The following is a 27,156-nucleotide window of genomic DNA, read 5'->3' on the forward strand; positions in this document are numbered from 1 at the left end:
TTTTCCTCCATAAGCATACAGCTTCCCAGAGCTCATACAAACCACTCACCCCCATGTCTCTCACACACTCTCTCTCACACACACACACACACACACACACACACACACACACACACACACACACACGCGCGCGCGCACGCGCGGTGAAAGCCTCTCGCATTCCCACAAGCGCTTTATTGGAGGAATTGGATGGGGCTGCCCGCGTCTCTCCGACTCAGAGGACTAAAAATACGCTTTACTCGCCGTTCAACGTTTTTCGTTCAGATGGAACAACGTGATGCCGAGAATTTCTACAAGAGAGTTGTATCTTTTTTTTTCTTTTCTTTGACGTGAAGTCAAGTTTTTGGATGCGAATATCGGGAGAGTGTTTTACGCCCAGGAGGGACTTCACATCAGCGGCTTTTGTAGTCCCCCCATATGAAACAAGGAATATTTTCCGCAGGGAAATTACAACCTGAGCGTTTACGACTTTAAATAGGCGGAATGTTTTAAAGGATTTCCCTCGAGTCGTAATAAGGAGCGCCCTCATTGTCCTGACCGCACATCGTCTCCGTATGGCGGAAAACGTGCTCCGCGGTAAATAAAGTCAACAACATAAGACACTTTAAAAACTCGCAAACCCAATTGAACTGTGCTGCTGTTCCCAAGCCCTGCGCTGGAGCTGAACTGCCTCCTGTCATTTGATTTTTTTTACGGCATGGCATTTCAGTGGAAGTTGCCTTCAAATGGCTTTTTACTTTCCCCCAGGTTATAGCCTATAGGCTACCCTTTCCATGCCTAATGGCACAGTGACAGTGAAACACTCGGATCTCTGCTAAGGTAAGACCTGAGCTGTGTTTGAACTCTCCAACTCTTAAACAATCCAAGTTGACAGCTATACAGTCTATCCTTTTATTCCCATCCATGTTTAATGACGTTTTGATTAATATTTAAAGAAAAAGGAAGTTAAACATGAGTCATCAGCTCCTGACAGACTGATAACCATTAGTGGCTACATCAATGAGCCATCTACTGTAATTGATGGCGTTTTAAGCTTTAATATGATTTTAAGATAGTCCAGCGTATTGTAGGCTATGCTTGTGTGTGTGTGTGTGTGTGTGTGTGTGTGTGTGTGTGTGTGTGTGTGTGTGTGTGTTTTATTGATGTATGGGGAGGGAATACAACAATCAATCCTAACGAGGCATTATGTCAATATTCATGTTTTCAAAGATGGGTCAAAGTTCATCATTGGTTATTTCTTCAGTCATAACCCTCATGTTTAAAGATAAATACATTGTGTTTTCTGCAAAAAACTTAAAATATCTTAAAATTACATACTCCTCTCATTGAAAAATCCAGAAATCGATAGGCACAAGTTGTCTCTTACTTCATTATAAAGTCTATATGGTTAACAAACATTTTTATTATACATTCATGCATCATATTTGTGTACTTTCATTTTGGACAATGATTGGCTTCCAGTTGTGAGGTCACAAAATCCTGCTCTTACTCAGCAGTACGCTGGGAACAGAGAAACGTGATGACTGTAAAAACTCTTGAAAGGTTACAGTAGTTCAGATGTGTTTGTTTCGTTCACCGAACTTGTTCCGTCTACAAGGATCGTCCTGCACCGTGTTGCGTGGTATGCTTGTTTATCGTTTTCTGGCTACACAATGAAAGTATCCTCACCTTTGTCTGTTTAGTTTTCACCCTGAGCAACGTGATATCATGACTTTGTGTAAACTTACGTGCCCACTTTCTTGAGCCAAGTGGCGTGTTATCTGTACGCATTTTGAGCTTTCCGCGTGTATGTCTACGCTGTATGCAGCGGACGTAAACATACACGCCACTTGGCGATGTTATCAAGGTACTGTTAGTCAATGGAGGCCAAATGGCGTTGATAAACACACTAAAAAGCGAGTATGCGTCTTGATAACACGCCAATACTGGCATACGAATTGGCGTGTCATACATACGCCATTTAATGAGATCAGTCTGCCCTAAGACAGCCCCAGACGTCAAGCAAGTGCTCTTAGTGTGGAACTTCAATGGAATGTGTCGTGTTTCTGCGCAGCCATGTTAGAACGAGCTTCATTGGCTTTCAACACGTCAATCATGACGATTGGGATTCTGATAGTGAAACCAGTCATTTAGTGGGGGTTGTGATGTTCAAAAAAAGTATCCACTGATTTACAGAAGTCTCTTTCGCCATGTGGGAAAAAATTGTTTGGGCCACAGGGCATCACATAACGGGTAATCTATATCCACTATGTTCCACTTCCGGGATTGCTCCGGTGCCGCCGGAAATTCTGCCGGATTTCACTCTTTTCGGCCAGATGTCCGGTACCTTCCACGTTCTTTGTGTTGGAATTTTCAACTCCGGTCGATTCATCAGGACTATGGTTAACTGCTCCTCAGATCTCTGCATGGTAAATCCAGACAGCTAGCTAGACTATCTGTCCAATCTTTTTTTTCTGTTGCATGTTTTTCTCCCTTCCCAGAATGCAGTGTGGACTAACTAGACCCTCCTCCGCAGCGCTGTGGAGGAAGGTCTGGCAAAGCGAGAGTACATAACGGGCAGGGAGTTGCAAGTCCATCGTTTGGCCACTATGTTAAATTTGCTTCAAAAGCCAGCAGTCACATGCATGTTTTGTGGAGAAAAAAAAAAAGATCAGGAACATTTGCTTGAATGTAACAAGGTATTACAATTAATCTAAATGCGTCAGTATGTTTTTTTTAAATGTCACAGAAGTGAACAATATTTGCTGAGTTGTGTTGGTGGCCATGATGTTGTGGCCCTCCTCCCCACGGGGTTCGGGAAAAGTTTGATTTTCCAGCTCGCTCCGTTAGTGGTGAACAGTGATGCCACGTAACGCGTTACTTGTAACGTGTTACTCTAATCTGACCACTTTTTTCAGTAACGAGTAATTTAACACGTTACTATTTCCAAACCAGTAATCCGATTAAAGTTATTTATCCAAGTCACTGTGCGTTACTATTTTTGTCATTTTCCTTAGTAAAAATATATATTTTTGCTTTCTTCTTGCGTCTCGGGGAGTGAAGTCACGTATGCGACAAGTCACGTTTTCAGCATGTGGACAGTTCACGTGTACCACGCAGCGACACAAACGTAAAGGTGGGGGAGGAGAGAGATGCGCACTTCTAGCTGGAAATACAGTCACTATTTAGAGTTTGTGTCAGCTAAAGACGGCAATATTAAGGTTTGTTGTACACTCTGTGCTGGTGGCGACAAAGTGCTATCTAGCTACAAAAACACTACGTCAAATCTGAAGAAACATTTGGAGTCGCAGCGCTGCAGTCAAACTTACAGAGCAAGTCCCAGCAGGTGGAGCGAAGCAGAGAGGAGGTCCCCCACCACCCAAACAACAAAAGCTGGACTTCGGTGCAAAACCAGTAAGTGGGGGAGAGTTGAAGAAGTTGGTCAGGCAGTAGGCCTATGTTGTAGCGGAAATGCTGCCCTTAAACACGGTTGACTCGCTCTCTTTCATGCCATAATAAACCAGATCCTACTACTGGCAAAGCTGAGCTGCATCACAGTAAACCGGTTGTCATTTTTATGTTGAGGCTGTAGGGGTGTTGTCGGCAGTTGCTGAATGTAACTAATAAAGTAACTTGTAATCTAACTTCGTTACTTTTAAAATCAAGTAATCTATCTAATCTAAGTTACTTTTTCAAAGTTGGCTAAGGCTAACGCTAGCAATGTTAATGCTAAATATAAGCTGATTGTTGTTGTCAGTCTCCACTCGCACATGCGCATGACTACGTCACGACCAAACGTTAGCGATTGGTTATGGCAGATCCAGAGTGGCTCTGGGCAGATCCAATAGTTTTAAACTTCAACAGAGTACCCGCCTTCAAGGAAGTTAACACGTATCAATGGAGAGAGGCCAGACTCTACAAATGAAATGTACGAGAGTCTGGTAGGACCAGGCTAAGACGGTTAGGCCTAGCGGATTGAAACTTTATACAGGTGTTGTTGACAAGATATAAAATGTATTTGTGGTGTTTAACATAGTGTGGCATAAAGGATGTTTTAGTTGTTGTTTTTAAAATCTTACTTCTTAAAGATGGGGACTAAAAAACCTGTTTTTAACCATGTTTAAACTGATGTAGTGTAGGTTGTGTTTTGATCACATGCTAAACAAGCACATTTTCAGAAATTAGAAGATTTAAGTTTCTAATGCAGCCTAATGCATGCATTTTGGCCTTGCAGTTCTTCGGTTATAAGTTTTCCCATTCAGGTATGGCAATTAGACAAAAAGAAAAGAAAAGAAAGAAGTTGCATATTATCAGTATCAGTGTAACCCTCTGCACATACATGACCCTGCACTGTGAAGGTCAAACATCAAACAAAACAGCAAACTGTTTTTTTTAAAAGGATAGGAGTAACTGTCACCTTGAGAGCTGTTTGAAATACAAGGGGGACTTACTGAGTCACATGGCTTTTAGTGAGACATTGTTCGCTGCCAAACACTTTACGCAGAACTGCATCTGAGTTTAATTTGAGACTCATTAAAAAGTCAGGCGACATATCAGCTAATCCTCCTTCACACGCATCCAGTAACTGGATAATCCTGTTTAAATACCCCTCTGGGAGGTTAGCATTTCCTTCCCTTTGTCGCTCCGAAAATGATAGGCAAGCCCACCAAACCACCACCTGATAATACGATTTCATCCCATCTGAGGAAAATATTCAGGTTTATCTGATTTAAGACATTATTCCTGTCTCCGCTGAGAATGTTCTAAAGGGCAATTGAAATAAAAATGGTTATTAGAAAACTTTATATTAGTGGAATTAAATTATTCTGAAGCTGTGGAGAGTGGGCCTTTAGAATCCAAACATGGACACACATGGAAAGGTCCCAGGACGACACTGCTGCAGGGCAGTCGGGGACAGCTCCTGCCTCAGAATGAGTGTGGGTGAAAACCGGGGCTGTGAGGGAGACATAATGAGTCATTTTGCTAGAATTAACAGGGGGATCACTCCAGTATATCACACACACAACACGCACACACATACACACACGCGGCACCTGGCATGAGGATCTGATGATTCAAAGCTTAATTCAATTGAAAAGAGCTGAATTTAATCCGTGTGAAGGATGTAAGACTTGAAAAAAAACTAAAAACGTATGTATCATCAACATAATGAGGAAGAAAACTGAACAAGATGGTAAAGACAGTGCAGGATGTGACACTCGAGCTCTTGCATCAGAAAATGTGCTGCTGAAAGGTCAGCAGGAAAACACAAAGTGACATATTCTCCAGACAGATGACTCACCATTGACCGTGAGTCTGTAGGAGTAAAGCAATGCACAAACACACGTTTGCTATCTTTTTATCTTTTGCTCATTCTTGTTCCTGTGATACAAATTCCTCCTTTTTTTCTGCTCAGTGATCTTGTTATCACATCAAATGCACAATCAAAAGAAAAGTCTGCTTCTTTAAAGAACTACAAGGACAGAGAACTTAGGCAGGAAACAAGACTTTGAGTATTGTGAACCAACTCAATGTAAAAGTTGCATGGTTAAAGTGTGTGTGTGGGTGGGTGGGGGGGAGAAAATAAGCAATTTGTTCATGCAACAATAGCCGCTGCACAGGTGTTTTCACTTTCGCTTAATTAGACCTCTTCTGAGTAAGAGAGAGAGAGAGAGAAAAAAGAGAGAGAGAGAGAGAGAGAGTGAGTGTGAGTGAGTGAGTGAGTGAGTGAGTGAAGGCCGTTTTACAGTAGCCACAGCCAAGCTGGCGTACTCAAATGTGACGTCATAGGATCGCCGTAACTATTTATACCCGCGCTGGTGGTCGCGACACTAGTTGCAGTCTTCTCCTGAACAGAGGTGTCGCAACTGAGGAAAGGCTACCGACTTTGCTATTTCTACGGACTAGAAGAAGAAGAAAAAGGTAAACAACGGAAGAACTGGCAGCAGCATTGACGTCAATGCTTCGATTTGATTCGATGACCTACTTCGTCGGATCAAGCCTTTCATTCGCCATAAAAGAACTCATCTTAACCCAGTAAGTTTACATGAGAGACTTGCAGTCACTCTGAGAATCCTGGCATCCGGTTGCTCTCGAGCTCGTTCATGCTTCCCGTGTCCGCTTTGTCGCGCACTCAAAATCCTGGCGTGCCAGCGAGATCTACGCCATTTTGACGTCACGATGGCGCGCGTCAGCTTGGCTGCGGCTACTGTAAAACAGCCTTGTGAGTGTGAGAGTGTGTGTGTGTGTGTATGTGTGTGCGCTGATAAACACTCACCCACCAACCCCCTAGGATGGCGGATCCTCCTCAAAGGTTTCCAGTTGTGTTCACCGGTGGTGAGCTGGTGGTCAGGGATCATGTCCTTGTCTTTCTGGAAAAGCAAATATAATTACATTAGGGATTGACAAACGTGTGGTAATCAGTAAGTCACAGCTTTGTGTCACATCATCTCAACGCTCTGTGATGCCTTACTGTCACATACTGCCTGGGACCATACTAATAGCGGTCTTTCATGTGGCAGCCCATTATAACTACTCTGTACTGTTTACTTTAGGTTTGTGGGGACCATTTTTACAAAGCATGCAACACAAGCTTGAATTTGACTTTCCACCCTCTGGGCAGCCATTTGGGTTCAGTTCATATTCATTTCACAGCAGGAAGTAATGAAAATCAACTAAATGAAATGAAACATCCTAAGATTATCCCTCACAGGAAACAGCTTATTTTGGCTAAAGTTATGTTATCATTGCGTAGTAACGTAATAGCAGGAAGGTAAGTTTTAAATACCATGTTAATGTGTTTTTGGCAGCTGTGGGGATATCGGCTGTTCAACAATCTGCTGCCAAAAAGCATCACATTTGTGGGCTATTTAGTCTGAAAAATAAAACCTGGGAGGCACAAAAAGGCAACCATGGACATTGTAAAAGGGATCACATGAACTTCTTCCATTATGGGTTAATGTTTTTTTTGGGTTTTTGTAAGAAACACACTAAGAGGATTTCCAAAGAATGTTTTCTATTTGTCACAGCATTTCCCCCCAGCACACATTTGGTAAAGTGATTATCTACTGATTAATGTAATATAAAGTGTACACAATTTGTAGTTAATGGGCTGAAACATGCAACACAGTAAAGTCCTTTAACAGACATAAAACATTGGTCCTTAGACAGTTAGTCCACTATCCTATCCTATATTAGCCTGGGAAAACCCTGACGAACTTCCGGCAAATTTGAGATTTGCTCTGCAAGTCAGTCTGGCCAAGAGCCCATTCAAGCCCATTTCCAATTTGTCCAAATCGAGACACCAATCACAAGCTTTGAGGCGGGCTTTACACGATGACGATAGCGCAGCGACGGCAAGCAGCTTTTTGTTTACAATCAACATGATGGCCACCGAAGCGCAGCAACCTGTTGATGCCGCTGTCGCTGCTACGTCACCCGGATCGTTGGTCTGATTGGTTGAAGGCATTTAAGCGGCGTCCATTGGTGACGCCCATTGGTGATGCCCAGACCCACTATCAGTTACTGGTGTCAACCAGGCTAATCCTATATTATACTATAATATACTATATTATACTAGATTGTGTATGTATACACTAGACTGTCAGAAAAACTCTGAAGGAAAACATTTATTTATTTAATTTATGAGTTTAAAAATGAGGACATTTCCAATGTGTTACACTATCATTTGAGCTGACTTTCTCTGTAATGCAGGAAAACTACTTCAAATTGTTTGTATATGGTCAACATTTTGAGTAGTAATCCATTATGCTTCTCAGCAAACCTAATATGGAAACAGATTTATCAAATTAGGACTTCTTTGCTGATGGTTTTATTTGGTAGGTGTATAAAATGTGAGAAATTAGTGCTGGAAAGCGAGTTTTTATTCATACCGGTACCATAATGGCACGAATACACGCGCATCAAAATTAAAGCGCGGCTCACTTAACCGCAGTGTTCTACGGTTCACAGAAAAACAGCTGATCTCAATTCAATTCAAAGGGGCTTTATTGGCATGGGAAACAGACGTTTACATTGCCAAAGTAACTGTGAAAAAAAAACTAAAAATAAACTGTGGTTGCTTTTTAGTAAACACAGCTGTATAACATTGTAACATTGTAATCAAATATATAAATTAACTGCCAATAGTGCGAGTTGCGTGACAGTTGGCAGCCCTGACTTATGCAGGTAAGTTCCAGCAGGCTTTGCAAGAGAACAGAAAGTAAACAACCTTTCTATATTCTGAACATTTGCCAAATCTCAAATGTGGCCATGATACTCTACTAAAAAAAGGTACTAGTGTTGTTTTGAGGTTAGTCTTTCACTCCCAGCTCAATGATATTATGGCAGATGACCTTAACTTCAGCAGCAGGGTATCTGTCTGTTAAATCCAGCTCAGGTGGAAAAAAGAGCCACTGGCACATTTTTTATTTTATTTTTTTACATTTATTAGAGCAATTTGGCCTCAGTTAACCTTACCAGTACAGTTTATGACACACAAACAAAAACACATTGTAAGTATAATGGGAGACATAATGGATGATCATTGTTCTCTCCCTACCACACTCCATTTTCATCTTCCTGCTCATTCCTCTCTCATTACATCTCTCCTCCATGCTTTCCTTCTTACTCCACCTGTGTCCATATTAGAGGCCTTTCTCCATCACGTGTTAGCATACAGTTCACCGAATTGTGTCATTTCAGACTAACTTTTCTCAGCGTGTTTCGAGTCAAAAACAGTCTCTGGAGTTTGTTACTTGTAGATCAAAGCACCTCCTCTATTTTCTTTTCCACACGCTCCATCATTTTCTCTCTAATGTGTGGAGGATTGTAGAGCTGCAGCACAAATCGCATAGATGAAGATGTAATTAACACCCCAAACACGAAGCTAACGCGTACATGTTGAGTGTAAGAAAAAAAAAAAAAAAAAAAAAAGCAAGCACCTTTCTGTTGCGCTCATCCTCTCTTCATACGTGGTCTCTCCCTTTCACTACCCCCTCTTCTTATTTCATCCAACTTGCAAATCCCCCCCCCTGCCCAGTTCTACTCTGGCATCCTTTGTTGTCTCCTCCTTTCCTCCCCCTTTCAATAACACATCTTTGAAATTGATAGAGAGGTATGACCATGTGCTGTGACATAAAGGTTTGTTTTTTCCCAAACTCTAAATTACACAGGAGAAATGCACCCTTGTTAAAAGGACTGTGTTTATTATGATATACCTGTCATTCCTGTGCACACAGCTGGTAGTTGCTATAGAAACGTGTCACCTAGCAGCAGCACATGTAGTTGCTATAGGGACAATACATCATGTGACATCGCCTATAGATAACATCACAGAGGAACTGTAGAGGAGGAATTTTTTTTTTTTTTTTTTTTTTTTTTAATGTAACTATGTAAGAGTGTCTGTAAATGTTCAAATGTTTCCAGTAACGGAATAAATCTGCTCCCTGATGGGCAAGGTATGTTTTTTTCAGTGGTTTGGTTGCCTCACTGTGAGTTTGCACAGATAAACAGCAGGAGCAATTCATTATTAAAGTGATCACAAAGAGGCTAAGTCATGATTTATTAAACACTAATTTAGGAAACTGCTTATTAAGGCAGCGATGTGGAAAAGGGAGCAGTGGATTTCTCATTTATTTATAAGTTGTTTCTGATAGGAGGTGGAGAAAACTACAATTTATACTCATACAGTCTGCTTATGATCACCGTGTGATTAACAGAGCCACAAATTGGATGTTAGGCGTTGAGCACAAGTAACTGAATATTAACTTGTCGATTCATGTGGTCACTGCCGGTGCGTCTGTTATGGCAGCATTTCGTTCTCTGAGCTCCGCTGGTTTCTTACTCCTGCCTTGTTGAAATCACAGATGCACTTGGCTTGTTTTCGGCTTCTGTCCTGTCATCACCGGCAAGAAAAGCACTCTCCTTTATTGCCAAGCCTTTCTTTTATACTCATCATTTCACCTTGTCTCCTTCAAAATTGTTTTTTTTACCATTGTTGTTAACTGTTCAGCTTTTTGTTCAGGCTTTCATTTTCTGGTCATGACTTAGACCCCTTTTCTCTCTTTCCTGTCTCCTTTCCTCTATCCTTCCCCTGTACTCACATCCATCCCTTTCTCGTCTCTCAGTAAACAGAGGAACTCTCTCCCCCTGCTCTTGAAACTTTGTGTGGGTTCCTATTTGACGCACACCAAGGAGCGAAAGGAGCGAATCAAGTAGAGAAAGAGAGAGAAAGAGAGAGAGAGAGACAGAGAGCAGAAAAACCAGAGAAACAAGGCTGGTTGTGTTTGTCCTTGTGTGATTCACCATCTGTGGTAAAGCACTCTTCTACAGCAGTATTACCAATAAGATGATTGACATGAAAAATACATTAAGATGTGAGAAGGAGAAAAGAGGGTAGGAGGAGAGAACGTCTGGTCCTGTGTGTGATTCACAGTTACTTTGAATACTAAAAGCTTTGTTGCTTTGAGATATGTAGAAGAAAAGGAGGGGAGAAAGAAGGACGTGACCAAATAAAAGAAAATTAAAATTAGAAACAGATTAAAATAGATCTGAGGGGATAGAGGCTAGGGGGAGGAGAAAGACAAAGAGAGAGATGAGATGAGAAAGTCAGCTAGGGTGGAGGAAAAGGAGATAAACGAGGAAAAAACATTATTCAGGGTCACAACCAGAATGCATTAGCACACAGACTGAAAGTGAGAATGAAAGAAAGAGATATTTGCAGACTACAGATTTACAGTGCATTCTTGGAGGAAGAAAGAGAGACAGAGAGAGATGCGGAAGCAAGGAGGGAGAGAGAAATTAGAAAATAGACAGATGAAGGTCAAGGGTGTGTTCTTGTTCCCATGCTAAATTGGTTGTATCTTCTTATACAGTATACACAGACATGCACACGGCACAGAACACTGGTAACCAAATAGATACCTCAGAACAACTTTGCTACTTACATCTTAATATACTTTTTTTGTCATTTAAAAAACACGACCTATTATTAATCTACAACCTTACAGTGAAAACACACCGGACGTGAATTGTAGATCCTGCAAAGCGTATAGCCCGATAGAAAGACAGGATGAGTGGGGAAAACTTTGGTAATTGTAGCCTATATGTAGCTGTGTGTGTGTGTGTGTGTGTGTGTGTGTGTGTGTGTGTGTCACTCTCTCTGTCTGTCAGTCAGTCTCTCGCTCCGTGTGCCTGATCGCGTGTCTCGCTGTGAGAAGTCAAGACAGCCAAAATCACCACGAACCTAGGTGTTTTTATTTTGAAATGGGTTTTATTTTTGTAAAGTATCTGGCTGCCTGGCTAGACACATTCGCTCGCGTCTCGCCCAAGAAATAGAGGCGACGCCAAAACGATCGCTGCAGCGCTCAGGCCGACACGCACGCTCCGCGCCCGGTATGAACGGACAGACTGGATAACTTGGGCGCCGAAATAAAAATAGCTGCTCCCGTTGTGTTTTCACAGTTATGCTGGTGGCCCTTCTAGATCTTAAACCCTCAAATAATGCTCATAACAGTATGTTAAACGTGTGTAGGAACGAGAAAAAATATGCAAACTGTTTTAAAAATTCCAAAAATTCCATGTGAAGGTGGTGCTTAAATTGAGATGGTGATTCAATCTTACCAGTGTATGTCACCTGACACCTCAACTGCTGGGGATTACTGTGGTGACTTTTAGTTTCATATTTTCAACCAAAATGTTAAAGTTCAAGAGCAGAAGTAAGGACATGGCACCAAACAAAAACAGTCAATTCATTTGACACAATGAAGTTAGATACCTTTGCCAGAATTTGATCTGAAGAGGAATACTTGAAATTGCTATCCACCTTGGATATTCAACATCAGATTTATTCAGTTTAATCCTCTTATTGCTAAACAGGACAGTGCTAATGTTCATGTGAGCCCAGATTAACAGGCATTTAGAAACCAAATGATTCTTCCGGAATAAGCCTGCGTTTGTTTTAAACCATTTTCCCCTTAAAAACTATTAATAGATAGACATCTGAGCAGCTGATGAGCAGAGAGACTATGATTAATTTGAATATTTCAGCACTGTGTTTCCAATTTTATAACTACAACAACAATGTAAATAGTCAACAATGCCAACAATAAAAATACAAATGATGGATTTGAATTAAAATGAATACAATGATCCAAGATTTTTTTTAAACACAAGCCATGTGTGTTTATCTCTTATCTTGTTTCCTGAGTTTCTCTCTCATACACACAGGGAGAAAGCAGTCAACAAACCTCCTGCAAGCGTAAATGTTTGACTACACACACACGCATGCACGCACGCACGCACAGCCCTGCACATGTTGTCCTGAAGGCTGACGGCCAACAACATAAACATCACCAGTAAACAGAGGCGATTGTACTGGGTGTGTACATTTTTGTGTTCTTACATCTGTATCACTGCTAAACTGTCAAACAGCTCTGCATAAGTGGTCGTTTAGTCCCAGGGTACACACCAGATGCTGGACGTACAGTACATTTTAAAGGTATTACTAATATGCTGCTGCATGTGTATCTGCAGGTTAAGTATGACTGCAGCAGCAGGTGTGCTAACAGGCTTGGCTAAGCTAAAACGCCAAGACTCCGCCCGCTCTCAGCACCGGCCCTTACCTACATCGCCGGGCCTGGGAAACTCCGCCCCAGAAGCTGCCCCCAGGTAATTCTTAGACTTCATAATTTCAATATTAAAATGCATTAAAATTTCACTTTATGAGTTTTTTTAACATTAATATGCGTTCCCCCAGCCTGCCTATGGTCCCCCATTGGCTAGAAATGGCGATAGGTGTAAACCGAGCCCTGGGTCTTGGAATCTTGCTTCTTATGAGGTCATATCATTTCTGTTTTCTTTCCATGCTTTTCACTTAGAAAGCGGAAACGACGCACTGATGTTGTGGTAGTACGTGGTAGGCTCCGCCTCTACTCCGCCTCCGGGTTTTTCCTCCTCCTTGGACTTGTCATCTTGGCCATAGGGATCGGCATGGCGACGCTGGGTTACTGGCCCCACAGTGAAACCATGCCCTCGGCCAGATCGTCGACCGGAGGAGGATCTAACCCAGCAACATCTGGAGGAACATCTGCCACAGGAGAAGGAAACAGAGCCATGGTGGCCGTCACAGACAAGGACGTGGCTAACTCCAGCACGAGTCATAATGTGCAAGGTCAGTGAGCACAGGAATGAAAAGTTAACCACGGTTGTGTCATTAAATTGCTTCTGAAGGGTGATTTTTTAAAATGGACTGAGTCAGTTTATCTTTACTTTTTTTCTGCTCTATGGTTTATAAATTCAAATTCCTTATGTTGAATGGCTCCTACGCTCTGCATGTAGGTTCGCCCTCCAAGCAGACTGGGGGCGCTCTGACACGCTTCCTGGAACAGCATCGTCACTCTGAGAGGATGAAGATGTTCGGGCCCTTCACAATGGGCATTGGGATTTTCATCTTCATCTGTGCTAATGCCATTCTTCATGAAAACAGAGACAGAGAAACTAAGGTAGGTAGTACAAATTAAATACTAGAGTTGCCAGCGGATTTGGAGGGTCTACATGCTAGCCGACAAACTGTAACAGGAAATATAAACAGAAGTGATATTGCCTTGCCACGTTGGAAACACTGATAATGTGCAGAGATCGGTTGTACAAAAGGTTATGAAGGACAATTTAGAACAGGTTTTTCAATTCTAAAAAACAAAACTTGAGTCAATAGAATATGTAATTATAATATTCCTCCCCAACAATGTATTCTCATTTCAGTTCTTCCTCCACTCTCTACAAAATGAGGGGCATGCACAGTGCAGTCATCCATATTCATCATCTCTACTAACATGCAAATCATATTTCTGCCAACCTCATAATATCCCTAGCTCTGCAGTTCCCCTCTGATCACATTTCTTCTGCTCTTATGCCCTCTTTTTCTTCTTTGATTCGATTCAGGTCACAAAACATCCAACATACACACACACATTTAAAAGAATATGTAACATATTCTCAGGTCATCCAATTTATCCAACTTATGCTACGACACGTCAGAGATGTTCACAAGTCATTTTTTGGGCAATTCTTTGAGGGGCAAGTTAATAATAATAATAATAATAATAATAATAATAATAATACATACATTTTATATAGCGCTTTACATGGAACTCAAAGACGCTTTACAAACAAAAGAAAGAAAGAAACAAACAAACAAACAAACAAGATAAGTAAATTATTCAAGTTCAAGTCAAGTCTCAAGTATCTGGCCATCTGATCTGGATACAACTATAACGATACTATGTGCCTGTTCCCAGCATTAGCACAACACTTTGCGATGCTTAGCTTGTTACCTGTGACGATATATGCTAAATTTAACTTCTCTTTCACATTAGCAAGTGACTGACCTATCTGGGTGCGTTTTGAGATGCCTGATGAAGTTCGACGTTGTTGATCTGCCATCATTTATCTTGGTGCCACACACCTTGCATGTAGCTGTTCACTTACTGCCACTGTTTACGAAGTTATTGAAAGCAAAACTAATGACAAAAGGCACAACTCCGGGAGGACTTGGTGTCGCCATCGTCAATGCATTTTCTGATATGTGAGAGCGTGCACATAAGGCATAGTGCTTGCGTTACGTTGCATATGGCAAAGGGCAGGGGACATACAGCTCGTCATACGTTTCCCCAACGTATATATGCGCCAATAAAAGAAAATAGAAATACATGAATGAATTTAGATTTGAAAAGTAAAAATAATTGCATGAAAACAGGTTGTTGACGAGTCTTGAAGCTTGAGTCCAAGTCAAGCCTGAAGTCTTTTTGGTCGATTCACAAGTCAAGTCTGAAGTCAATGTTTGTGCGACTTAAGTGCGCCTCAAGTCAAGAGTCTCGGACTCGAGTCCCCATCTCTGCGACATGTAATACTATTAATATATTTCTCTTCTGCACTAGATAATCCACATGAGAGACATGTACTCCACCGTCATTGACATCCATCGCCTCAGGCAGAGAGAGCAAAAGCAACACCATCACCGCAACAGCACCTATGCAAGAGAAGTTGGGGATCTTCGAGCCTTTGGAGCCGATAACGCAGCCTGGTTGGCCAGCAACTCTCCCCTGGCGTATTCCTCTCGGGCCGGAGGGGGAGGGTCTACAGAAGAAGAGGAGGGGCTGTTAGGGAACGAGGAGTTTCACAGACACATTGGGCAGGCTAAGCTGGATTGTAACTTTGCGGGGCTGCTGGCGCCACTCTACAAGGATCGCCCCTTCTGCGGCCCGGGCCTCGGGCTGGCTCGCTCAGATTCAGTACGCCACCAGTGGTCAGTGGACGGAGATGGGGGGAAGGGAGGACACCATGCACGCTCTATCGTTTCCTCCTCCTTATCTGCTTTTACTCTCCCCGTTATAAAACTCAACAACTGCGTTATTGACGAGCCGGAGATGGAGGCGATAACTGAGGAGGAGAGAGGAGGAGAGAGGAGAGGCGGGCAGACGTCACAGCCTCTGAGCTCCATGGAGTCTCTGGTGGTTCCTGTACCATCTGTTGCCAAGGCCTCCAAACCGCCAAGCTTACACCGGAGTAACTCGGCCTCCTCTTCCTCTCGCTGCTCCTCTGTCTCCTCTTGCTCCCTCTCCCCTGCTCCCTCCTCTACCTCAGGCTGCTGGCTCTCCCCGGGAGCAGCAAGGAGTGACTTTGGCTCCAACTCCTCCTTGCACATGCTCGGCAGCCACTCCAAATCTCTGGACCTGGAGCGTAGGCCGAGCATGCTCAGCGTGCACCCCGAGCAGCGCAAGCACCCCAGCTGGCCTCGCCTCGACCGTAGCAACAGCAGCCGTAGTAACAGTGGCAATCGGGGCAGCAGTAAAGGCTACATGCGGCTGGAGGACAGGGAAAGCGAGCAAGGGGAGCGGCTGTTAGATGCGTCAATGTCTGTTACAGACAGGCGCGACTACAGTAAGCGGGAGAAGCTCCTAATGATATCCAGGTCGCATAATAATCTGAGTTTTGAGCACGACGAGTTTAACAGCAGTACACTGAAGAGGGGCAGCTCTGAGACTCGATTCTGAAGACGCTGAACTAAAGCTTGAAGACAGTTCTGTAAATTTGTCTCCAAACAGTATGAGTGTACAGCGCAGGAGAGAGGAAACTTAAACGTGGTTTCAAAGAAACTTTTTTTTTGAGCAGCAGGCTGGAGAGTAGTGAGTAATGGTCCATCTTGCGCAGTAGAAGGTTCAGGGACGCTGAACGTCTGCTGTACCAGGTCCAGAGGTGCTGGTCCGTATTTGACCCTGACCTGTGAGCTCTGACTGAGGGAGACGTTCCCTACAGGGATCAATAAAAAATAAATCACATCATCAGTCTCCTTTATACATAGTGTTAAATGCTTTCATTCCAGCAGCTGCTGGTGAAATCAAGGACACACTGGAAGCACTTTGACTAAGTTTCTCTCTCTGCAGGTGGCAGTGACACAAAGGCAAATCTTTTATAACAATGTCACAAGCACAACCTGAGAAATAAGCATGGACAGTTAAATATCAGAATACAAGAAGCTTTAAAAAAACAAAGCTACAAAGTGCTTAATATGGTTGCATAGACGCACTGTGGCTAATAATGATCATTTTCAATTGATCTACTAGTCTCGACACAAAAACAGATATGAAAACTTAACCAGAATCAGCTTGTAACTTATAGCCTGGTGTAAACCTATATAAGAACACGTAATGGCATACTGCAGCGACGAGGCTCCAAAAGACATATCTTAGTAGTACAGGATTTGTTTATAAGGTGGTTCATGTATGCCTGTGTGTCTGTCTGATCCTCAGAGATGTAGACATCCACACAAGTCAAACAAAACCAGTTACTATAACATAAATACGCTACAGCACAGATATGAGTTAAATCAAGATGCTGCAGGCTGCAAAATACAATAACGGAGTCAATGTTGCCCTTGCTGCCCTTTCCCCAAGAAATATAGTAAGAAGTTTTGTATGTCTGCTAGAAAACTACGAGTAACAATCTCTCGTCTATGGCTTTTTTCTAGAGGCATCTTGAGTTTATTTCTTACTAGAAAAGATCTTGATTGACTTTACTCAGGATATCACGCTGTCTACATTGATCATTTTTTTAGAGCTATTCACAAAGCTATTCAGTATTAGAGAAAGCCCTAACATTTGAATATTTATAGACTTGAGTATGAAGTATGATAAATTAGGTTGGTAACCAATGATTATTCTCATTAGTTCGGTATTTTGATCAATCAATGCTCTAAATGTCAAAACTTATGACAAATAATCACATCTGAGGTACTTCTACTTGTTAAATGACAATTGATTAAGAGAAATGTCATTGATTCATTTCAAGTCAATCAACAATTTCTTTACTCTGCACTATTGAAAAAACAATATTTGAAACAAAAATCTGTATAAATAAGACTGTAATGTACTGCCATTTCACTCGAGCCAACAGTAAATCACCATATGCACATTTATCTTGTGCTATATGTATAAACTGTGTGTATAAATCCAGGAAGCTGTAATATTTAAAGTCCAACTGAAGTTGTCTTGTCTGCTACAGCATACATATCTGCTTTTAAACAACAACCCATATTTGCTTTCCTGCTATCGTTTCCTTCTTATCTAACCTACAAAATTGAAAATACACGTCTTGTCCTTGTAGTTGTTGAACGAGCGACCAAACAAACATTCACTGAGGAAAAGTGAACAGCAACATCAGTTTGCAGGCTACATAGCTAATGAGCTGCTCAGCTGCAGCACATTAAACAGCATGTAGAAGTACCTGCAAACAGAACTTTGGTTCAGTTACCGTAGATGCTGGTTTTTAACACCGTCTGCACATGACGTGTACACTACAGCACAAGTTTGTTTACTTTGTCTCTCGTTCCCTACGGTGTAACACCGGCACTCTGGCAGCCTGCAAGGTACTGTCAATCAAACAAAGACACGCCTCTCCGACCGGCTGAGACGAAAAGGAGCATTTCTGTTATTTCCCCCAAGACCTTAAGAAAACAGACACAAAACTATAAACAATGCATTAAAAAAAAAAAAAAAAAAAAAAACATGTTGACATTAGATATTTGACTGCAAAAAGGAATGTCCAAATGTAATTTCAGTTGGACTTTAAAATGTAAGCCATGCCGTTTTCTTCTACAGTTGCCTTTGGCACATCTTGTGTTGCTTTTTATTTGTTTATAATCTTTGGGACAATATTCACCACGTGATGATGACGATTGCAGGTTTGAATTCAGGAAGTCAGCTACTGAGCAACATAGTAATAATGTCTCAGCATATTTTGTTATTAACATGTTGACAAGGTGAGTTGTCCCAAACTGAACATTGCTCTTGTCTATCTTTAGTATAGGAGCTGATACTGTATGACGCCTTTGTGTTGCTCGATATCTCTGTTTCAGGTTCTGTTTGGTTTGTCATCTACCTTAAAGACATTCATTCAGTCATTTTTGGAACACATTTATCAGTGTTGTTCAAACCTCTTTTGTGCTAACTTTAATGCAACACATGTGAACGATAAAACATCAACACAACTCAACACAAAGGAGCCCTTTTTAAGAGTGCAGGAATTGTACAGGAGAGCTTCATTAACTGGTTCCCAGCAGTTTATGGGTCAACGTCCAAAATAAATAGTATTTTCACTGAAAGGTTGTTTTGTCCCAATGAGTGTGTTTGACCAATACTGATTCTTACGCAAGGATTCAAATTTAGGAGCTCTTATCAGGGGTCAGTGAGCGGACACACACATACACGTACCAACACACGTCTGACCCTACATCTAAACACCACTTTCCGATTACATCACTTATTCCTCCTTCTCTCTGTCGTCCTCCTCCTCTCTTCGTCCCCTGCATAACAAAATAATAAGCAAAGGTCTGGATGAGTCAACGACAATTACCTTCTGCTCCACAGCTCTGTGTGAACAACACACACACACACACACACACACGCACGCACACATGCACACACGCGCACACACACACACACACACACACACACACACACACACACACACTTCAAAAGCAGGAGACTGATGATGCTGTCTCATCCTCTCTGTTATCGAGGGCACAGATGATAATCCTAACCCTTTCCGAAGGCAAGAAACATATTGAGGCAGCAGAGATGGATGATGTCGCATCTAGTTAACATTAAGCTAGTAAAAAATAAAAAATGCCTCGTTCTGTTAAAGCTTTCCTACACTCTCTTTGTCAAGATTTTGATGTGAATGTGAAATGAAAGGCTGAAGTCCTTTTGAAGGAATAGTTTTGCCTTCAGCAGTTCACTCCGTGTTGCAATTTTAATCGTATAACGGAGCATCTTGTTGCCAGGAAACATTTGGATGCAAGATTGACCTTGTGTCCCTTCTACAGTCCATTTACTATCATAAAAGAAATAATCTAAACAACCATGACCATACAGACCCTCACAGTTTTTGAGTCTTTTTCCCTAATGTTGCATCAAAGTCTCACTAGCCAAGGCACAAAAGGCACTTGGGATACAGGACTTCCTTTAACTACATTTTGGTTGCTAAGTGCATCTCCCTTTAAGACAGATGGCTGAGTAATGGCAGCAATTGAATCAAATGTTCCTAATGTTTTACTGTGTGCATGGAAATAAACCCAGAGAATCTAAATGCAAGTGCCTCTTCTCAGTAACCCTTGATGATTCGGCAGGTGGTGCTTCCACATCTCAGTTTCCTCTTTCCGAGGTAGCACATGAACATGCTCCATCTCTCTGCATCATCTGGGTGTTGTTCAATCGCGAGCCAATGTGTTACGGAGACACAGCTCGCGCCTTCTCACCTCCTCGGCTGTGACACATACTTCAGCTAGCTGAGGGACTGAGAGTCTGTTGGAGAGACTCACAGTCTTGCAAAAATTGTGCAAAATGACATAACGTGCACGAGGTATATATGTAGATATATGAATTAGCTTGTAGCTGAATGCCAAAGACAGTGTATGGAAAAATAATTGACAGAAAAACTAACATTGTTTATTTTGGTCTCTTCTTTGGGTTTGTTGGCAATATGAGAAATATGGAAGAACAGCCTTATACTTTAACTTGCAAAATACTTATTTATATTAGATTATATTGTTATTAACCTGTACTCATGTAACGAAAGCTTTTAAATTTGCTGTTCTAGACACCAGATTTTGCATCGCTTTCTCTAAGAAAATGTGCAGAGAGTGACGCTTTTCACATTTCACAGAGCAGCAACAGCAAGTCTGGAATAAACAGAGTAAGATCTGGGTAGTACACTGAGCAGAAAAAGCTATCATGGGTGCAGGGTGCAGATACAGAGTCTGTATATATGAAGGAATGACTGAAGACCTGAGACAGATGAGCTCTCCCTGGTCACAGGGTGATTGATTTTTCATACATTGATTTATTTAGTTCTTCTCTCTCATAATAACAGTGTTTTATTTTGTGTGTTGGTAGATGGTGAAAAACATTGCGTGTGTGCGTGCGTTATGTCCTTGTGTTTTTGCCAGTGATAGCAGAGATGAGGGCAGTTTACCGACATAATCAGCTAATAAACAGACTAATTATTATGACACATCTGGAGGGTAAATTGAATGCTTTGCAGATTAGCCGAGGAGAATGGCTGCCAGCAGAGTGAACTGCATTAGCTCAGCTGCCCCGGATAATAACAACGCATCGTGGTTTGGGATGAGCAGTGTGAATTAGTAATGGAAGTGAGTCATACAGTCAGTAACATATTGGTTTCTAGAGCGGTAAATGCTCTATTATTCATATTTTCTGATAAGGAAAGGAGCGGTAAATGTTTATTTTATTACGCCGTATATATTACTTTCCAGAAGGTTCAGACAGCAAACTGTGCTGCAAGTCGTGCAGTACCGATTGAAATAGTAGATTAGTCTAACTCACTTACTAACAGATGTTGAGGAGGAAGTTATTCTAAGAGCTTTTATGCATTTTCAGAATCACTGCTTCAGAATAGAGGGGAGTCTCTAGTGTGAAAAGGTCATTTCCTTCCTTAAACACGGCCACAGGTTCAGCTGACTGAACTGTCATGGTTGTTACCTCACTATCTGTCTTTATGTCATGTTGACTCCTCTCTCCATCTTTCCTCGTCCCTTGCATTGACTCCTGTGTAATTAGGCAGAAATCTGAGTCTCCCTGCAGTGAGTGTCACTGAAGGAGCCTTGCGGTGATAGTTCCAGTGTGCGAGTGTGTGTGTTTGCGCGTCTGTGTGTTTGTGCACTTGCCATGAGGAAGCAGTGGGGGTGCCAGCCTAGTTGCCATAGCAGCCCGAGAGGTGCTTTGGACCCCTGCCTGAAGAGTAAACTCACTCGCACAGATGTACACACGCACACACATGAGCTTTTAAAAACAATACAACCCTTAACAGCCGGGCATTAAATGAAGCCCAAAAAAAAAAATCTAAATGGTAACAGAGAGCTTTAAATGTGGAGTCGATCCAATAGCTGCTGCTCCCACAGTGGTAATGACAGATCAGTTAAGGTCAGCACAAACTATCTGAGGGGAGTAAAAACGATGTAGCGTACTGTATAAACATTTTTCTATTATGTTCTAAATATAGGCAATACGCTCCAAGGGATTGTTCTGAAAAAGCTACAGTAGTAAAGAAGGATACAGTGTAGGCTGTAGTAAGATGTACTGGGAGCCTGGAGACTAGTTCCACTGGTGTTGTGGTGATGTCATGGTGGAAGCAAGATCAACATGTACTCGGTTGTATTTATCACAGCTGTCAAGTTCTAAAGCTGTCCTTGACATTTTTGGCTTCATCTTCAAGGCTTATAGTGTCTTAACTCATTACATTGTGTTTGTTTTATGTGCCATATCCTGACAACTTTCCAACAGAATTATTGGATTTATGGCGCAGGATTCCTGACCTTTCACATTTCAAAATATTTTTTAAAGAAAGTCTTAAAGGAACACGCCGACTTATTAGGACTTTAGCTTATTCATCGTATCCCGCAGAGTTGGACAAGTCCATACATACCCTTCTCATCTCAGTGCGTGTCGTAACTCTGTCTGGCGCACCCACCGCTAGCCTAGTTTAGCACAGATTCTGGAGTTAACCAGTTCCAACTAGCCTGCTGCTCCCAATAAGTGACAAAATATCGCCAACATGTTCCTATTTATGTGTTGTGATTTGTATAGTCACAGGTTTTACAAATAACAAGGTCACATGAGACACAGCCATCTTCTAACCGTATACAAACTGGGAACTTGCTACTTGGGCGGAGTGATCAGCGCAACACCTGAAAAGCACCGTTGTTACTCTCTGCTCCTCACCACGGGGCTTCTCGTGTGCTGCGAGCAAATCACTCCGCCCAAGTAGCAGAAGTAGCAGTGCAGTTGCTGGAGTGAAGTGGAGGCTGCCAAATGTTTAATGGTCTTTACTGTACCGGCAGAGTATCTAATTAATTTGAAAGTGATACAGGGACACACACACACACACACACACACACACACACGTGAGTCACCGGTAGGCTTTGCATTTGCTCCATATTCCTTTCTAAATACAGTCTCTGTCTTTCTATTTCTCCACACATCCGTTTATTTTCTCTCTTGTGGCATCTTCTTGCTTTCCCAAACCCTATTCACTACATTCATCATGCCATCTCCTCTCTGCCTTTCAAATGATTCCTCCCAGCCTGTACTGCCTGTCCCATTGTCTCTCTCCTGTTCATGTATTCTCCCATTTTTCGAATTTCTCTCTTCTCACTATACAGTGTGCGTCTCTGATCCCCTCCTTCTCTCCCACTAGTATCCTCCTTTCTTCCTTGTACTCTCCTTCGTAAGGACATGCCAATATAAACTAGCAGAGAGCTCCAACATGAACTGTGAGCTAAGAGTCCGACAGCGTTAATATTTCATACGCTATTCAGTTGTTGAGTGCTACTCAGACACATTGCTAATGAAAGAACCTTTGTGAGTGCACGCACACGCTTTTTAACGTGAACATGTGCCAGCCCAGGTCAGACAGACACAGACAGTAACTTCATCTAATAATAACAACAGTGTTTTTTCTTGTGAAATTAACAAAATTGCAGCAACAGCCTTTTTCAGTTTAGTGTGAGATTTATGTTGAGATTTTTTCTAAAAAAGACTTTTTGAAGTGTTATTTTTTCCAATAACACCAAAATAATTAAAATGATTTATTGAAAATGTTGAGCATTAAACACTTAATTTCCTGCATTCTGGTGAATTTGTATGCACCTATTTCTACCTTTTTCTGAATCAATGTATGCTGCAAATATCTTTATGTAAAGAGAAACATAGATTACAATCCAAATATAAAAACATAATGGAATATATTGAAGTAAGGCTGTCAGGCATTCTGTATTGCTTTCAACTATTTATTCTCCTGTAGATCAACTTTTCTAATTATATCTGAGTCAGCACACATGTAGCCTAGGCATCATTTACTCCTCCCTCCTGTTTTGCGTCTTTTGTTGAGGAAGTAACCTCCTTAAATGTGCATATGACAATTATTCACCTCAATGATACATTAATTCATTTTAATTTATTAATAAACCCCTGGACTGTAATATTTCAGATGTTTGAGCAAGATTTCTGCTCATGTCCAAAACTTTGTGCACATTCAAAATACATCTGTGCTCTCTGAGATTTGGAGGAGACGTGATATTTTGAGAAAAATAAAGTTATAATAGGCTATTACAAGAATAAAGTCACTATATTTCAGAAAATAATCTACCTGCACCATAGTCTGCTGTGCATTAAGTGATTGTTCTGCTGATAAGGTAGATCTCAGACCTTCTGACAGACACACGTGACTGTCCCGGTCAAACCGGGACGTCTGGTCACCCCAAATATATATCAACAATCAAATTAAAGACCCCATTTACAGCTGCTACTAACAGATTTGTACGTGGATATCTGGATTTAGTTTACACTTTCTGGGGGCCTGGTCCAGAGCCACAGGACATATTACACAACTATTTTTACAGGCTGAATATAGTTCCTCATGAACAGTAACTCAACTAAACTCAGTGGATGTTAAATATTAAGCTGCTGCCAGCAATTGGCTAACTTAGCTTAGCATGTAGAATGGAAACAGGGTGAAACAGATAGCCTGGCTCTGTCCAAAAGTAACAAAATCCACCTACCAGCACCTATAAAGCTCACTAAAAGTTATCTCTAGTTTGTTTAATCCATATAAAAACCGAAGCGTAATAAGTACAATTCACCACTTTTGTTTATATACAGTACTCTTCCTACCATCTCAGCAAAGATCTACACACAACATACAGCAGTATTTTTTCTCTTGACCGAGGACAATTTGCAAATTGAGATCACATCGCAATGCGGACATGATCAAGATAAAAAAGTGTATTTATAGCAGGTGTAAATGCTAAAGCCCATGATTACATGTTGACATCCAGATAACAAATTCAGATAGTATAAGGTGCCCTCCACAAATATTTCTTTTATGGCGTCTCCTATAATTAGTTTGTGTAAACACAAGTACAAATATTATATGAGTGAGGATGGAAGTAGCAATTCATTTGATTGGATTAGATGCGTTTGCAGGCAATGCAAAGTGGAGGACAGGAGGAGCACAGAGACAGAAATTAAGACATTCTGGAGGTTCGTGGACGGACGCATCCATGGGTAGAGATCGAGCGAGCGTGGGTAGATTGACAGAGAGGTCACATGTGTGTGTGTTTTGTGTGTGTGTTTGTGGTTTCCGAGTGGGACTCTCAAGAGTCAGCAAACTAAAAGCTTTTTTTAGCATGCGCACACACACACACACACACATACACATATACACACACACACACCTTTATGTCTTCAAATTCTTCAAAACTACAGTACTGTACACTGTGACGTGCAGCTCTCACAAACACACAGACACACATACACAGACACACATACACAGACACACACACACACACAGCTGATGCTATAGTTACTGCCAGAAGATGCTTGGCCTCTGTCCTCATTAATAAACTACAGTGCATGCATGAATGAGCTAATCTGTGTGTGTGTGTGTGTGTGTGTGTGTGTGTGTGTTTGAATGAGAGTTAAAAATTTTGTGTCTTTCAGTGTGTCCTAATGGATGTGTGTACTAACCATAATAATTCACACAAATATATGTTAATATATGAATTTGCATGTGTATGCCTTTGTGTGTGCAACTGTGAGCAAATGTGCTGTATCTGTATTATGGACAAGTTCAACTGTGTGTGTGTATGTCCATGTGTTTGGCTCCCTGTGTGTATGTTCAAAAATGTAAACACCGCCTCCTGTATTTCCTGTCTCAGCAGGCATCATCTGCCTACTCAACCAATCAAGAGAAAGCATCCCACATCCTTCTTAACGAGCCAATTAAATTAGTGCTGCTGAAAGTAACAACCTCAGGGCACTAACCCCCCTCCTCCTTCTGCTTCTCTCTCCTTCTCTCTCTATTTAATTGCTATTCCCCTCTTTCTATCAGCTCCCCATCTGTGGCTCTCTTGCGGTTTATCTTTCTTCTTGTCTCTCTCATCCTTTTGTCTCTTCACGTACCTTTGTTCACTCGTCTCTGTCCGTCTTACCAGATGTTTCTCTCCTTTCCTCTTTAACTATTCTGCCCATGTGTCCCTTATCCATTCTTGCTTTGACCAGCTTAATTGGGCTCACCAGTCTTCTATGGTGTTGTAGTATTACAGATTGGCATTAGGAGACACAAACACACCGATTTTTCAAAGTGCTTTTTTGATATGATCAAAGTAAAAGGACCAGCTGGTCGCAAATTGGTAGTTAATCAATATTCTAAAATGAACGATCGATCAAATGATTACGTCTAATGTAAAAGGAGTTGTTTGTTGTGATGAACCCACAGAGTAAACACTAACATTACACCTTGCATTGGGTGTAATGTTAGCCTACCGTTAACTAGTAGCTGGAATAAACACGGTTAAAATGCTGACAACTAAACTGTAAACGGTGTAAAGTGTGTCTGTATTTCACTGTAGAGCAGGGGCCTTCAACATTTTTTAAACCAAGGACCCCTTAACTGAAATAGAGACAGATCAGGGAACCCCTACTACATATATTGTATAAAATAAAGTTGCATATTAATCTGGTCGTACAATAACTTTCAGGGCAGCCTAAAGCATTTATAGATACCTTTTTTTTTCATAGAATACTAAGCTATTCAACTAGCCTTAAAATGTTGGCATGATTTTATAAATCATGTTTTAATGTTAAACAAATATGTGGAACAGTCAATCCTTTGGGATGAACTGTATCTGTGGATGGCTACCTTAGTGACTACATTATTGGCCAGTAAGTCTATCATCAGTGGGGATTTATATTTGCTAATATGTTGGAATCACGTTAAGACTTATTAATTTTTTAAAAAAACTTTCAAAAATTAACAATAATTTGGAAGCCCCCCTGCAGTGACTCTGAGGACCCCCTAGGGGTCCCAGACCCCCTGTTGAAGAGGATTCCAACACCAGGATGTCAGGGTCACAGTCTGCCGCTAAAGCTAAGAGCTAAAAGACACAAACTAGCACTCGTGGTGCATTCAAAGTTTTTGTAAAATACTTTTCTCATCTGTTTTTGTCGTTTAACCACAATTTACTGGGGGAAGAAGTAATTATTGTTGAAAGTTAATGTTATTACATTTTTAATAAATCATTTAAATGACCCCTTTTTTTGTACTGATCCGAAAATTTATCCGATCCGTGACTCAAAAACGTGATCTGAGCCGAAACCGTGAGTTTTGTGATCCGTTACACCGCTAGTGTCAACTGGGTTGAGATCTAGTGATTCATATCATTTTTATATTTATATATTAAACCATTCAGTCACCGCTTATGCTTTGTATGGAAGCATCTGCATTCTGGTTTTCTTCTTCAATATGTCACCCATCTGTACACTAAATGTTACACTAAATAAGGTTTGCAGAATTGTTGGTGTCAGAAACATTGGTTCAACCATCTGAGAGACATTTGCTCACTGACTACAATGCCCGGGGTTTGCAAACAACCGTGCAAAGAGCCAGAAAACACCCAGTTAGCTGCCTGCCAGCATGAGGGCAAATCAGAGGAGAATGGCAAGATTTATTCCACCCAACAGGTGGGGATCAAGTCTGCAAACAACATCTTTCAGAAGAGACAGTGACGTGGACCAAAGCATCAGAACAAACAACTCTTCACAT

At 41.5% G+C, this 27,156-nt stretch overlaps 2 protein-coding genes across 7 annotated transcripts in view; one reads left to right on the top strand and one right to left on the bottom strand.

Moving 5' to 3' along the window:
* The window catches only part of tmem244 (transmembrane protein 244), a 69,138-nt gene that overhangs the window by 12,161 nt on the left and 29,821 nt on the right, over positions 1-27,156 (bottom strand). For all 4 annotated transcript variants that reach the window (XM_028604791.1, XM_028604790.1, XM_028604793.1 and 1 more), the window contains exon 3: positions 6,257-6,350. The gene's annotated coding sequence lies outside the window, so the exon portion shown is untranslated. The remainder of the gene's footprint in view (positions 1-6,256; positions 6,351-27,156) is intronic.
* On the top strand, positions 416-18,837 carry tmem200a (transmembrane protein 200A). 3 transcript variants are annotated; one of them, XM_028604787.1, is made up of 7 exons: positions 416-576; positions 748-819; positions 12,208-12,358; positions 12,514-12,648; positions 12,858-13,150; positions 13,318-13,481; positions 14,916-18,837. In XM_028604787.1, exons 4-7 carry the CDS (start codon positions 12,521-12,523, stop codon positions 16,029-16,031), a joined length of 1,701 nt encoding a protein of 566 aa, XP_028460588.1. In that variant the 5' UTR covers positions 416-576; positions 748-819; positions 12,208-12,358; positions 12,514-12,520; the 3' UTR covers positions 16,032-18,837. The 3 variants fall into 3 exon arrangements, with proteins under 3 accessions (XP_028460588.1, XP_028460587.1, XP_028460590.1); XM_028604786.1 differs by lacking the exon at positions 12,208-12,358 and having other exon boundaries at positions 416-819; XM_028604789.1 differs by lacking the exons at positions 416-576; positions 748-819; positions 12,208-12,358 and having other exon boundaries at positions 12,512-12,648.

The sequence above is a fragment of the Perca flavescens genome, chromosome 18, assembly GCF_004354835.1.
Source record: "Perca flavescens isolate YP-PL-M2 chromosome 18, PFLA_1.0, whole genome shotgun sequence".
In the NCBI taxonomy this organism is placed as follows: domain Eukaryota; kingdom Metazoa; phylum Chordata; class Actinopteri; order Perciformes; family Percidae; genus Perca; species Perca flavescens.

Excerpts from the sequence above, each read along its gene's own strand:
- tmem200a (XM_028604786.1), top strand. The coding sequence starts at position 12,521 with ATGACTGCAGCAGCAGGTGTGCTAACAGGCTTGGCTAAGCTAAAACGC. Across the intron at positions 12,649-12,857 it reads GCCCCAGAAGCTGCCCCCAG|AAAGCGGAAACGACGCACTG; the intron begins GTAATTCTTAGA and ends CTTTTCACTTAG. Across the intron at positions 13,151-13,317 it reads CACGAGTCATAATGTGCAAG|GTTCGCCCTCCAAGCAGACT; the intron begins GTCAGTGAGCAC and ends CTCTGCATGTAG.